Source organism: Ctenopharyngodon idella, chromosome 15 (genome assembly GCF_019924925.1).
Source record: "Ctenopharyngodon idella isolate HZGC_01 chromosome 15, HZGC01, whole genome shotgun sequence".
Taxonomy (NCBI): Eukaryota; Metazoa; Chordata; class Actinopteri; order Cypriniformes; family Xenocyprididae; genus Ctenopharyngodon; species Ctenopharyngodon idella.
This window is the reverse complement of record NC_067234.1, coordinates 34,624,952-34,640,712: the sequence shown is the minus strand read 5'-3', so window position 1 is coordinate 34,640,712 and position 15,761 is coordinate 34,624,952. Positions and strand designations below refer to the sequence as shown.

At 39.0% G+C, this 15,761-nt stretch overlaps 1 protein-coding gene across 2 annotated transcripts in view; it reads right to left on the bottom strand.

The window, feature by feature from the left end:
* lsamp (limbic system associated membrane protein) overlaps positions 1-15,761 on the bottom strand; it is a 154,997-nt gene that overhangs the window by 67,052 nt on the left and 72,184 nt on the right. The window contains exon 2 of one of the 2 annotated variants that reach the window (XM_051861926.1): positions 5,341-5,419. In XM_051861926.1, the coding sequence (XP_051717886.1) occupies positions 5,341-5,419 (79 nt within the window). Of the gene's footprint in view, positions 1-5,340; positions 5,725-15,761 lie in introns of those variants that run through there. The other variant, XM_051861925.1, reaches the window with a different exon arrangement.

Here is a 15,761-nt window from a genome sequence, read left to right as displayed (position 1 = left end):
ACCCAGAGAACCGAGAGCATGTGAGTCAGGAGATGAAACAGAACATCCACGAGCTCACTCTCGCTCTCATACACTGTCTTTTTAAAATAGCGCACACGTGTGCTGTTATTGTCCAAAGAGGTGATAATTGACTCGGAGTATTGCTCTCGCTGAAGAGGATGTTTTAATAAACCAACAATGACTCCTCTCATTCTGAGACGCACCCTGCAGCCAGATCCGCTGCCAGGAGTGTTAAAAACCAATTAAAATTACAGCATTGTGGAAAAATGGCCCTGAACACTGGAGGGGAACTTCACACCTCAGATATAAAGAGCAGCAAATCACAGGCCCAGAATTATGGGTCGCAAATTAGTCGGCAAAGCCCCAGATAGCTGCTATCATTTAATAAGCAGTAAACATGATATCTGTCAAATACACTTGCAGAATGGCATAAACAAAAACCGCTGTATGTCCCATTGTTGGTGGAACGTGATAAACAGCTTTGCTAATTAATCCTGGTGGCCCTGAAGGACTGAACTCTTCACAGGAAGTGCTGCAGATAATCACATCCTGTTAGTTTGAGAAGATGGGCAGTTCTGCGCTAATTGCTCGGCCTGGATACTCCTAATGAGGCCGCAGTGCGTTATGGGTACAGCGTCGTTATGAGTAACGATAAATCCGCAGGAGATAAACGGTGCTTTACACAGTTCCCATTACTGCCTTCTGTCCGACTTTCTGAAAGTTTATCATGCAATACGAATGTGCGATTTTAAACCATGACTGTTTCCAAACAGGTTTCCTCAAACTCAGCATGTGAACAAAAACCATGATATCCCAGGAGATAAATAAGCTCAAGACATGAAATTCAGGCGAGCCAGACCATATTCTGCATTTGCGTCTTTCATCATATGGAAAAGCATTTTACAGAAGAGAGAAAAGGAGAGTAAACCATCATGCCCAGTGGAGTTGGTGTAACCCTGGTTGGGAATCTCTGCGTTATACTCGCAGTCGTCTCTGCATACTAAACTGGAATACACAGTAAATACTTCAGCGTTAGGGTGCGCTTCATTGCATCTTTTATTAAACAGATGATTAAATTAATTTAGAATATTTCTGTGCAAAATTGTCTAGTTTTGCTCGAGTGCCCATGGGTTAAACAGTGAAAAGAGCCTTTGACAGCACAGGGACTTTATCTTTACCAATCACTCCATTTTAAAGGTGGAATTGAGGGCAAAAACAGCATCTTTTGCTCCAAGAATAAAGCAAACAATCCTGTTTCTAACGATACAATGGAAACATTCAGCGCTAGTTTGATCTGATCGATTACATGCTGAATCACACTAATGATAGAACTGACCATATGCACAGTTACTTCCTGGTTTTTCGTTAAGCCAGCTTGGTCATTTCCGGTGAACTGTCATTCTGTACTCCCTGTACATCGACACAAAACCACCAATGGTTGACTCTTTAATATTGTATTTATATTTTAAAGCAGTTATCACACTTAATTAATTTGCCAATAAACCAGTTTTATTGATTGCAATAAAGATGAAGCTAATGGGAACATTTGAATAAGAAACGCGGTGTCTGTAATTACACACTCGCACAACATTTCTCCAGCACTTCAAATGTTATTTTTAATGTGATGACCACAAACATTATTTGTTCATCCTTCTGAGATTATCCCCATTGGTAAAACCAAACGTTTCAACATGTAGGAAGTCCAACAATTTATAGAAAACACATTTAAATATAAAAAAAGACATTAATTACCACTATAACCATCAGATGGTGGCAAAGGACTATTTATTTGCGCATATATTAGACATTTCCTGTAATAGCTTTTCACTCAGTTTTGCTTTTGAATAAATATTAAACATTATAAAATCAATAGGTTTAAAAATACATTTTGTCAAGGTGAAGTATGAAGTACTCACAAAATCTACTGAAAAACAATAACTTTTCTTGTGAATGAATTACACAGAAAGCACCACTCTCTCTTTGTAATCACAGCAGCTGTCAGTCAGAGCAGTGCAAGATCAATGATTTCAGCACACTAGTGAAAACTCACGTTTTATTCAATGAATCTAATTAAAGTGCACAATAAATGTTTAATTTACAGTGTGTTGACGCTTTTTTCACACGAAAGTCGATGGTTGAATTGAATTTTGCCGAGGAGGCACACTGAGACACGTCTTTATTTATTTATTTTATGTTGTCTTACGTTTGAATAACTAAATTAACGCTAGGCCTGACTATTTAAGTGACTATATTCTGATTATAAACTACGTATTACACTACTGATGCTCAACACACCAACAAATGACATTTCAGTGGAAGTTTTCCAGCTGGCTTATATTATTGCGGAAGTTCTAAAGAACACTCTGTGCATATAGTCCATTGCGCAGTTAATATATAACAAATTAAATACAATTAATCTTATACATTGATTAAGGTGGTAAAACTGCCATGTATTTTGTTGCTGATCGAAAGGCCAAAGAAACTCAATGTTATTTTGGTGCAATTGCTGCTTGGAAGAATATGCAACATGAATAGATGTTAGCCGGCCCTCATCCTCAAAACCAACCATGAACGAAACTACACAAGGTGAAAGAAAATCAGTCCCGGATGACCTCAGATACGGCTTAGGGCCTTGGCACGGTGTTGATGTCCATTGTGAAGCAGAAGCGGCTGAGAAGCTCTGCTCTAATGCCATATGCTGTTGGTGAACACATCAATACACTGGAAGCGCCTCTAAACATTCAAACACAATCCAAACCCCCGAGTCTAAACTGCACTTCAATCAGACTTGTGCGCCTTCAGCTAAGACACTCGCTGATTTATGAATGAGAGCGTCTCACTGCTGTGTGTCTGAAGACAGTGAGGAGATGAATAGTGTGTGTGTATGTGTGTGTGTATTCAAACTGAAACCACTTCAAGCGTTTCGACTGCGTGTGGAGGTCTAGGGCTCGGATTCACATGCCGCACTGGGAGAAAGACATGTTCCAACTGACTAATGTCAAACACAAAGTGACCCGGTGCACTTCACAGCCAATCACCATCACCGCCACTCAGCACAAAAACACATTTGGTCTAATCAGGTCTGTGTGCGGTTCTGATGAATCTGAATGAGTTCCTGAGTTCTGCTGTAACGATGATGAAGAGAAAGTGTTCAGCAGGATCGCTCTCTCTCTCTCTCTCTCGCAGTGAATGTCTAATAACTGTAATAATCGCAGTGAAGGGCAAAGTAGAAGGTGAAGGTGAGGTCAATATACAGCAGGTCAGGCCAAACTCTGAACCTTAAACACATCAGCATCTGTCCAGGAATCAGCTTGAAATGACAGTCTATTTAATAATGCAACTAACTACCAATATATAACCAATATTCAACCAATATACAACCAATATTCAACCAATATACAGCTGGTCAGGCCAAACTCTGAGCCTCAAACACATCAACGTCTGTCCAGTATGATTTTTACATCAAAAATTGTCATAATTTAGGGTTAGGGTTAGGAATAAAAGGCATTTTTCCTACCCTGATTTTATTTTCTGATTTGAGCGCTCTGTTTTAAGGGGCGTGTCTCTGTGAGACTTCAGTGGAAACGCCCACTGCTGTGATTGGCTGAAATCTTTACATTTGAAATAGACAAGTATTACTCTCTCGAAAACTTTTAGCACTTTTTACTATTACAGCTCTCAAGGTTAACTAATCATGAAAAGTGTTGCATTACATTTAGATCTATGGCATTATATTTAGATCGTGGCATGAAAGGTTGCAGTGATGAACATTGTAGTCGATCACAGACATGTTGTTGAGATCATGGAAGCAGTGATCTCGTCATTGAAACTCAATTTCTGCACACTAACGAATGCTTTCATCATAACTAACAGTGCACACACGATATAAGAGATTTGTTGAATAAAACAGAAGTTTTGGTGCGAGTCCAGAACTCAGTCACTGATAAACTCTCACTGTTTGATTGACAGCTCTAGTAATTGTAAAGGGAGCGTTCTTTGATCACTTTCTATATATAATCACCGTTTAAATAACAGATTATTTTCATCCTACTAAGAGAAACAACGTGAAGTTGAGTGTTTATTCACTGGTTTGATTTACTGACACAAAGATCATCTGACTGTACATGAATCATTAATATCAGATCAGGCATTAGAATTAACACAGTTACTGACATGTTGTTGCATTACTGTCGAGTCCATATCGGAAAAGTCTGTTTGCAAAGCCTGCGCCGAAATGCGATTGATTTACCAAAGAATCCACAGTGAAATGAACCGAATACAAATAAATAAAGCTCAACTGAGACATTCCAGGATCAGTCGTTCTCTGGGTCTGGTGTCAATAAAAGCTTTTATTGGACTAACAAGGAAGATTTCAGTTCTGAAACTTACAGGATATTCTTATAGTACGATGACCTCTTATATATCAAAAGCTCAAGGAAAAGTTGATTTCACAATTCATGACCCCTTTTAATAATGCAACTTCCAATATATAACAAATATACAACAGATATACAGCAGGTCATGTCAAACTCTGAACCTCAACATCGATAAACACACATTAATGTCTGTCACAACTTTCTTAAAGTCAGTTACACAAAAGCGTTGATTGGAATAATTAGAATTGGAAATGTAAAACTAATTACCCCATTTGGCAAACTGTTAGTTGTTCAGACTCATTCTTAAGACTCTAAACAGTGTTTATGCAGCTGGCAGATGATGCTTGAAACAACAGTCTATTTAATAACTAACAATCTACAGCAGGTCATGCACAACTCTGAGCCTCAGCATCGATAAACACACATCAATGTCTGTCCAGATATGACGATGAGTCAGTCATTTCATTTAATAATGAAACTAACTAACTAACTAAGCTCATTCTGCCCAGCTGCTCATGAAAGCATCTCACACAACATGAGCTCCTGCTTCTACTTCTGATGAATCTCTGCTGATGAAGAGCGCGTGCATGAAGATGAATCCCTGCATCAGAAACAACAGAAATAACAAACATCTCCACAGTGATCACGTGCGAAACTTATTACCAGAGTACTGACACAAACTCATCTGATCAGACCCGATCATTAATCAGTATTATGTTAATCAGGTGAGAGGGATCCGATTATTAATTTAATCAGTGAATGTGATTATATAAGCGCGATCTGATCAGAAGAGCGCGCGCGCGCCACTGTTTATTGATGAAACGCGTGTCGGATGCGGGTGTATGTGTGTGTGTGTGTGTGTGTGTGTGTTTGATTCCCGCAGTGGTGCTGATGATGGAGCTGAAGAGTCTGAGGGATGAAGGACATGACAAACGGAGTTAGTTGAGGAAAGTTCTCGTCTTACCGGATCACGGCCGTGTCTCCCTGTCTGATGGTGATGTTGTCGGTGGATCTCTGGCTGTCCACGCTGATCACCGGGAATCCTGTGGGAATAAAGCATAGCAGTCGGAAAAAACACGCCTGCAGCTGCCGAAACGATGTGCGTCCCCACACAAACATCTCCACAGAGTAACGATATCCACAGAGAAACACAGTGAACAGATGAAGAGCGCGAGAGATCCGCGGGAATAACCGGAGACTGAAGCGGCAACACGCGCGAGATGAACTGGAGGAAACTGCGATCCAGCCCGCGCGCAGCTCCCGTGCACTGACTCACACACACTTACACACACTCGCTACACTAGCGCTCTGCTGCCCCCTTCACGAGAGTCCCGTTATCGGTTGTCACGACAACAGCCCCGTCTGTGCGCGCGCGCTTCCTTTCTGTGGGTCTCACAAAAGCGCGCGACTAAACGCATCTAAATGAGGAGGAGGACGCGTCATAGACTTCTGCTGAAGCCAATCATAATCATAAAAGACTCACCCAAACCCTCAAAGAAAACTTAACAAAGCAGTATTTGCTTTGGAACCACATACACACACACACACACACACACACACACACACAGGTTTGTTTTGCTATCTCAGTGAGGACTCTCCATAGGCGTAATGGTTTTTATACTGTACAAACTGTACATTCTCTCCTCCTACACTACCCCTAAACCTAACTCTACCCATCACAGGAAACTGTCTGCATTTTTACATTTTTAATAAAATATTGTTTTTAAAGCTATTCTATTCATGAAATGTCCTCATTTTTCATGTTTACGTCGTAATACCAGGGTAATACCCAGGTCATTATACACATCTGTGTCCTCATAAACCACGAAAACAAGCACACCCACACACACACACACACACACACACCCTACATTAAACTCTGATCATTCCTCAAATGTCTTCTACTGTCCAAATCCACAAACTAATTTTAATGTCCATGTCATATAAACAGGCGCCACAGTTTAAGATGCTCTGCATACTCACATCAAATAAATAAAATATTTTATATATATATATATATATATATATATATATATATATACACATATATACAAACAACATTCAATAAAATAAAAATATGATAGTATAATATATAATATTATATAATATTATATTTTTTCATTTAACTATTGTTATTGGCACATATTATTATTATTATTATTATTATTATCACTAATCTAAATGGAAACAGGAAACTATGGAAGCTTTTTTCCACTTTTTTTTTAATCACACCATTCAGACTTTTTTCACTCAATTATGAAAAGGTCGAAATCGTGAGATATAAAACTCTGACAGAATTGCGAGATATAGACAAAATAGTGCATTTATTTCTAAAGTCAGAATTGTTCGCAATACCCCTTTTTTTTTTTTTTGAAAGTCTGTGTCAGAAACAAGCTTCTATATTATATATTTAATACATGAGCCACTTCTTCACTGTTCTCACACACACACACACACACACACACACAGTGTAGATGTGAGAATGAATAACATTACACTTCAGGCTGGATTCAATAGCAAACAGGTCAAAGGTAAATGGCGGATAATGTGTGTGTGTGTGTGTGTGTGTGTGTGTGTGTGTGTGTGAAGAGCTCTTGAATGTTGTAGGATAAGTGCTGAATGTGTGAGTGCAGCGCTGCATGATTGACATTCAATATGACCAACAGCTCTGTGTGTGTTTGTGAGGCCAATTACAGCTGCTGCAGTTTAACACCAGTGCACAGCTTCAGGAAATAATGAGAGCAGCACTGCATGTGTGTGTGTGTGTGTGTGTGTGTGTGTGTGTGTGTCCATCATGCACAAATAAACAGCCACTCAGACACATTCCTGACACTCTTTCTGTGACTCCCCTGTGTATCTCAAACTGCACTTTTTAAATAAACAACACAGATGCCAGAATATTTATATCTGGTCAGATAATGAGTCTGTAACTCTAGTTTAAGTATTCTGTTTTGGAGCTCTCGACTCAACACTTCCTCAAATCATAAACCCACAAATCAAGACCACATCCAGAGTCACATGACAGTTTTCTCAGCATGTGAGATTGGGGATTGCGCCATGAAAACTGCAAGATTAATCGTTAAAAGATCTTGATTCAAACACCTACGATCTTATTCAGCGATTCTATTAAAGGATTAGTTAACTGAGTCGCTTCATTGAGGCGTATTGTATTATGGTACAATGAGACAGAGATCGATTAAGCGAGTGTATTACCTGCACCTGATACAGCATTTATTCTTCAGATCAATCTTATATTCATAATTAAAAAATCAGTTTGAATGTCTACTGAGGAAGGCGATATCTTTGTCTTAGTATCCTTTTAATGGTTAAGGGGATTTCCCATCACAGCTCTAGTCAGTTGTGTCTTATAAGGTGCTGTTGAAAGTACCAATAAAGACATTTCCTGTTTCAGTCCCTTTCAATATAAAAGTCTCACTCATAAAGATAGTCTTTGTCGCCATCTAATGGTGTAATAATGTAACTTTCACTGAAGTTAAAATCACAATCACTAACGAACCCTTTCTCAATACCAAATATAATAAAATAAAATATTTATTGAACAACAATATTTAAATATACAATAATAGCCATTATAAAATTATATGAAGTGTGTACAATAGGAAATAAACACAACAATTCAGTCAAATGTATAAAAGCAGCACTCAGGATTTAAGTTAAATAAAAAATATAAAGTTATGAAACTTTGCCTTTAACCAAATTGATTTGCTCTCTTATACCTGTCTGATATACCCAAAGCGAATTATATCTCATGTTTAACCACAATCTACATAGGCAGCAAATTCCCGAAGGACTGGCCGAGATGAAGCTGTTCTCGGCGGGTACATCTCCGAAAATGACTAAACATTTTCAAACAGGGGCTGTTTATGTATAAATCGCATATTTAAGGTCTAAACAACTACATTCTCATCTAAAACAACATTCTGTGACACAATAACAGCAGTATTTGTAAAATGATAGTGGGTTTGATCCTCCACCATTGACGCTCGCTGTGAGAAAAGCTGCCAGTATAGATCCGGCAGAAACTAGCGGACTGATACAAATAGTGAAACTGTTTCCATGTGATAGAAGTAGAATACCGCATGGCTGGAAAACGCTCTCAGCCAATCAGATTCGAGAACCAGTACAAACTGTTGTATAAAGAACTTTTATTTTAAAGATTTTACCCGCAGTATTTTATTATTTTATCTTCATTTACAAACAAAAACTGTCACAATTCCAGCCTTAACGGTGCCAACTGTTCCTTTGCGCCACCTGGTGGTGAGCTTCACATGTGACTGGGTTGTATTTATATCGAGGCCTTACAACGGTAACAGGCATTTTAGTTGACTACCTACTGTATTTGTACTATTACCTGTTTCACATAAATCATTTAGAGAATCGAGGGCTAAAGCGATGCATGCAGAGCACGCAATAAACGACGCAGCTTCCTCCTGAAACTGCAGAACTGAAACACAACAGATTTATTCTTCCAGTTATATATATATATCTACACATCAGACAAACCCAAACATCACCGCTGGAGTAGAAAAGAAAGAAAAACAAAGCATGAAGGTGTATTTGGTGGAAAACATCCGGATGGATGAATGAAAAATATCTGTGTGACGCTCCATTTCACCCTCCATCAGTCTGACAGAAGGGTGTGTGTGTGTATGTGTGTGTGTGTGTGTGTGTGAGTGTGTGTGTGAGAATAACAGAGAATAACTTAAATCTTTCTGGATGGTGTTTTTACACTCCTGTCATGTCTGAGTTGGTACACTAACAGTGTGTTTGTGTAGATTCCAGACAATCTCTGCAGCTGTGTGTGTGTGTGTGTGTGTGTGTGTGTGTGTGTGATGGTGTGTGTGCGTGAGGAGCTCCTCAAGGATCCAGCACTGGCTAACTTTATTACATGCATCTAAATATGTGCTCAGTTGCAGCACTAGAGACTCGTGAAAACCCAGTTCAACAAAATCTTTGTGCCAAGAAGATGAGACTGTGAGGAGTTCATATTCCAGGACTTTCCTAGAACTGAATAATTCAAGCCACGCATAATTATTCCTAAAACACTCCCCGCTGATCCGCTTCCTTCTGCACACGCTGCTCTCGCCTCAAGGTGCGAGTACCGCGGTAATAACTGCAGCATTTTTGTGCGGTTTACTGCCAGAATCTGCATTAAAAGAGGCCGTCTAATATATGCTAATGACAGATATATGCTAATGCCAGGGTTTGGATTGTTAAATCGCCCATTCATTTTATTGGACAACAGCACACCAGTTACGCCGGATGAAGTTTAAACTGCGGCGAGCGTCACAATATTCACCGGAGGAGCGTCAGGAACCCGCAGGATGACCGGAAGTCATTTACACGCTTTAACATCAGATTAATGACGATGACATCACTTCTAAATGATGAAATGGAAACATACATCAGCGTCAGCGCGCGTCTCTTTAATGGGCACATTAAGTTTCACTGATTCCAGCGCAAAGAAGATTCAGGACAAACAGAAAGTTTTCTGGCTCATCCGAGAGAGTTGCTGAAGTCCTGTGATTTATACTCGAGCTGCTGAAGTCTCGGCGCTCTGGCTTTTGTGCTCAAAAAGGCCTTTTGCATCAGACAGCAGCGTGAGCTACAGTAAAACATTTGAATGAGTTATGAAAGGCAATACAGAGCTGTAATAGTAAAACTGCTTGAGTAGACACAGAAGATTCATCATGTTCACGCAGCAGCGTCTATCTGTGATTATTCAGCTGGAGAATATTACAGCCTCACATTCATAACTACAGTGAGCAATCCTGATCTGGTCTGGTCAGTGGATTCTAGTCTGGATCAGTCTGTTCATTCGGTTTATCTTCTTCTGTGCGCTGCAGACGAGCAAAACAAAACTCCTCAAGTATAATCATCAGGTCCTTCTGCTTCTCTAATTCAATGTCTGACCAGCACGACTTCATTTAATTACAAGCAAACGTGTCAAACAACAAAGAACAAGAGCTGCGGAGAGAAGCGCTCGAAGGTCACCGGCAGCCTGACAGATGCATTATGGGACTGGACGCACAAACATACAGATGCAGCGGTTGTGATGCGGATGTTGTGAATCACTGATACAGACTCTGAGAGAATCTCTTTGCATGTATTTAAACTGCCATTTTGATTTCAGTATTGATAGTGAAATATTAAGGAGCTGAAGACGCCATCACTCGTCCTCCAGTGCTGATAAAGAGACGCTCGTTTGGGTCAGGTTTATTTGCTCGTTTAGTTTAGTTTAATTTATTTCCAATCTAAACTGTTTTCTTCAGGAAAACAAATCCACAGAACTAGGACACACACACACACACAGACACACACACTCACAGGCTGTGTGATGGTAATCAGACCTTTGCGTCTCAGCTGAAGGAGACTGTAGGAAGCGAGCGGCGGTCAGGAGTGTGTAAACACTAACAGTCAAATATCAGCGTTTGAAATCTTGCGGCCGTCAGTTTGTGTTTCTGTAATGGAGTTTAAAGTTTGACATCTGCCCTGCTGCAGACCAGCTGCACTACTGTAGACCACAGAAGAGATTACAACAAATCTCTCGTCCACACACACACAGACACACACAGACACACACACACACAGACACACACACAGACACACACACACACACACACACACACACACACACACACCTCTCTAAATAGAACACAGAGAGCTTGAAGGTCACTGGAGACTTCAACTGACCTACAATTCATCATATGGCCGCTGCTGCAGTGTGTTTGGACTGATTCAGATACATATTGTGCTGAATATAAATAAATCAGCAAGGATTAGAGAGTTACTTTCAAAATACAAGCCAGTACTAATAACTGACTAAAAATGTAACTAAACCAAATATCGCAACATGAAACTGCTGTTAGATATGGAAGCACATTTCCTCCAGATAAGAAATAAATCATGCTTTTGTATCATAATTATGACAAAAAAAGTCTAAATTATGAGATAAAAATCTCAATTATGACATAAACAGTTAAAATTATGACGTACTAAGTCATATTTATGAGTTAAAAAGTAAGAATTATGACATTAAAAACATCATAAGTCATAATAATGGCATAAAAAGTAAAAATTATGGCATACTAAGTTGAAATTATGACATAAAAAATCAATTATGACAGAAAATCAATTATGACAAGTCGAAAATATGAAATACTAAGTCGAAATTATGACAGCTGAAATCATGACTATTATTGACATGACTATTATTATTGACAATTATGTCAAAGTTAAAATTATAACATACTAAGTGTTAATGCAATGAATAGTCAAAATTAAGGCAAAAAAGTCATAATAATGACATAAAAAGTTAAAATTATAACATACTATGTCATATTTATAAGATAAAAAAGTCAAAATGATAACATATTAAGTGTTTAGATGAATAGTCAAAATTATGACTTTAAAAAAATATACAAGTCATAATAATGACAAAAAATCAATTATGACATAAGTCAAAAATATGAAATACTAAGTCAAAATTATGACAGCTGAAATCATGACTTAAAAAGTCACAATTATGACATAAAAAGTCATAATTATGACAGTTAAAATTAAAACATACTAAGTGTTAATGCAACGAATAGTCAAAATTATGACTTTGCTTTGGCACAAAATGCATTCAATGACTACATCTCTCAAATTTCATGAATTCTTTTCTCACTCAGACACAACAACTGCCAAAACGTACAGGCCAATTTGCACATGCTTACATACTGTTTTCAAAACTGTTAAACTTAAGTTCAAAACCATAACATAATACAAAACTGAATAAGACAGAAATTTGCTACATTTCTACAGTAATATCTACAGTAATATAAGTGTCTGAGTGAGAAAAGAATTCATGAAATTTGAGAGATGTAGTCATTGAATGCATTTTGTGCCAAAGCAATGATAATTGATCCTCAGTTTAGCCCACATAGACTTCTGTTGTGCTCACTGTGTGAAGAGTTTTGCAAAAGTGACCTAAGTATTGAGAAATGTGTCCTAGCGATTGTAAAAAAAAAAAAAAAAAAAAAAAAAAAAAGGCATAATAATGACATAAAAAGTAAAAATTATAACATAGAAAGTCAAAATTTCAACATTTTATTTCAATTTCGACTTTTTAATTAAGATTAATCTAAGCATGATTTTTTAAAATCTAATGTTTGTCAGAGATGTGCTTCTATAGTCAGAGCTCAAACACAGAGAGAAAAACACACTGACCATCTGAAGATCTGAACACAAATAAAACACACGTTCATTCACACTGACAGATCCTCGATCGCTCCTGTCAGTCTGGATACATCTGTTAACAGACTGATGTGTTTTTATCCCCATCACATTAAACCATACTGAACTCTGTTCTTGGTACTGTAAATTACAGATTTACACACACACACACACACACACACACACACACACACACACACACACACACACACACATTCTTCCATCACTGGTCTGATTAATTCTTGAGGCTCATTTATATAATATCACAGATGTCAGAAATGTGATGCGAGTCCAACAGGACTGACTTATGTGCAGATTTAGTTTTAAAACAGAATATTAAATGTTCCGGATTCTCGTTAGAGACGCTGTCAGCGCTGAGAATCAAAGAACGACTCTGAGAGGAGAAACATGTGAGAAACTACATCACTCACACGCACACACACACACACACACACACACACTCTCTCTCTCTCTCTCTCTCACACACACTCACACAGTACATGTGTTCAAACACACTGAAGATCGTGTCTAATAAACCCGTCACTGTCTCTCTCATTATATCTCATGCTGTTCTCACACGGTCACACACACCATCAGTCGAGTGTGTCTCTACAGTCCGGTGGGATGGTTCAATCTGCCTTACTGGACGCCTCAGCTGAGCTCAGACAGGTTTACTGGTGTTTAATTGTGTAAATCAGATCCCTGGTGGGAATGTCATAAGCACATATTTTACACACACACACACACAGACTATGGTTTGGCAGTGTGATTTCTAGAATGTGTTAAACCAACTGTGAAGACATTTAAAACTGCCAAAATCCGGCAGCATCAGAAAGTAGAGTGTGGATCCAGTTGGCCGCTTGTAAGTGACCGTCCTGCTGGTTTCTGACCTGCAGATTCAGTATTTACTGAAGCAAACAGACTCGTGTTTTCAACAGAAGATCCATCTGAAACAGGACTGTCTGTCTGTCCTTCTGTCTCCAAGTAACATTAATAGAACATTTGTTATCTGGTCGTTAATAATTTTCTCAAAACGTTAGCACAAAACATTATTTATACATCGTCACATGGAATGTTTTTTCCTGAAATGTTTTAGTTGGATGTTCATCTAATGTTTTTTAAAGGGGACCAATTATGCCCCTTTCACAAGATGTCTCTGGTGTCCCCAAAATGTGTCTGTGAAGTTTCAGCTCAAAATACCCCACAGATCATTTATTATAGCTTGTCAAATTTGCCCCTATTTGGGTGTGAGCAAAAACACGCCGTTTTTGTGTGTGTCCCTTTAAATGCAAATGAGCTGCTGCTCCCGCCCCCCTTTCCAGAAGAGGGCGGAGCTTTAACAGCTCACGCTTCAGGTCGCTCAACAACAACAAAGCTGGAGAATCTCACGCAGCCAAAATGAGGATTGTCAGTAACGGTGTTCAGCCTTACATTGTTCAAACCGGAGTCGACACTGATGGAGAGACTCAGGAAGAAGTTACAACTTTTAGACGTTTCTGAATGGTTAGTGGATAAATTTATGTAGTTGCTGTGGAGTTGATTCAACTCATCCACTAGCATGTGCCGTCATGTTAATCTTTTGTGTTGAATTGACCCTCGTTTGTGAAGCAGTCCGGCGTAAAATGACGGCATGTCAACAACACTCTACTACAACAACTCTTCCTCTTCTCTAAAGCAGCCCAACATGGCCCCGCCCCCTTTGTTGTGTGTTCTCGGGGTTTATGTAAATTTTAGGGTTAGTGATGTCACTAACCCAGGAAGAAGCTCCTTGTAGTCCTTCAACAGAGAATTCTGTAAAAGAAAATATCTCTCTTTGCATTGAACTTTGAGCGTCGTAACTTTGCAGATGTTGTTTATGCTCAAACAGCAACATTACACACTAAAGTTAAAACTTTTTTAACTAAAGTTAAAAAAGTCAAATCATAATCAACCACCCCTTTAAATGTTCTTACTTGTTTCAGAACATTCAGAGAACATTCAGAAAACAACTCAATGGGAATGTAAGAGAAACGTTCTCAGAATGTATATATTTTGTGTCACCAGTACAGGAACACAGACGGTGGCTGGAGAGAAACAGACGAGTTTTATGGAATCTGACTGAACTTTGATCAAACGTCACAATCACTCCTGCGTCTCTGAGCCTGATGATGAAAGAGAATCAAGACATGCAGATGAAGAGCCCTCGAGTGTGTGTGTGTGTGTGTGTGTGTAAGTGAATGTGAGAGTAAGTGTGTCTGTGTGTGTGTGTGTGTGTGTGTGTGTTGAATCCTGAGCACGTCTATCATTCTACTGAATCGAAACAAAGCTCTGAACATGCTTATAATAATGAAGCTCTGGTCTGTGAAACAACATCTACACAAGAACATGTGACGCTTCTACACAAACACACTCAATAATCCACTCACATGTTCACAGAACAGGAGCGAGTCTCCACAGACGTCCAGCTCATATCAGCATGTCTGAATCAGTGAATCTCACAGCTGATGGTCTCAACAGGGTTCAGTGTTTCTAACGAAGCTCTCGGTCATTAAACAGAGCTGTGTTCAGCACTCATACATCAAATCATCTGTCATTTATTAAGCAGCAGCACCTTCATTAAACACACAGCTGAAGGGAAACAGACAGACATGTTTGTCCTGACGCTCATCTCTGCTCTCTACAGGAGCTGAACACCCCCATGAATCACAGCTGCAATCTGAGAAGAAACTTTGTTCCCAAGGACACAGAAAAGAATCAGTTTCACAAGAAGCGTCTGGCAGTTCTCTGGACATTTTGGCTGATAACGGAGTGGAGAACATCAGTGGAGAACATCTGGACTTCATTCAATCAGAACGAGCAGAATGACCGTCAGAATCAGACACTGGGGAGGACTGTGTGTTAAATCATTGCAGAACGACTGTATCAACAGGAAAAACACAGATAACCTCAAGAACAGAACTGAAGAACAACAGAGACAGACACAAGCGAAAGGGAAGCCCCGCCCACAGCCACACCTCATTCGTCCAGACTTCTGCTCCTCACAGCTGTAACATCACAGACATTCTGACACATTATATCACATTTAATTCAATGTGTTACTTGCCGTTTCTTTGTAATTAATTGTGAAATTTACTAGCAATTTCTGAGTGATATATATATATATACATA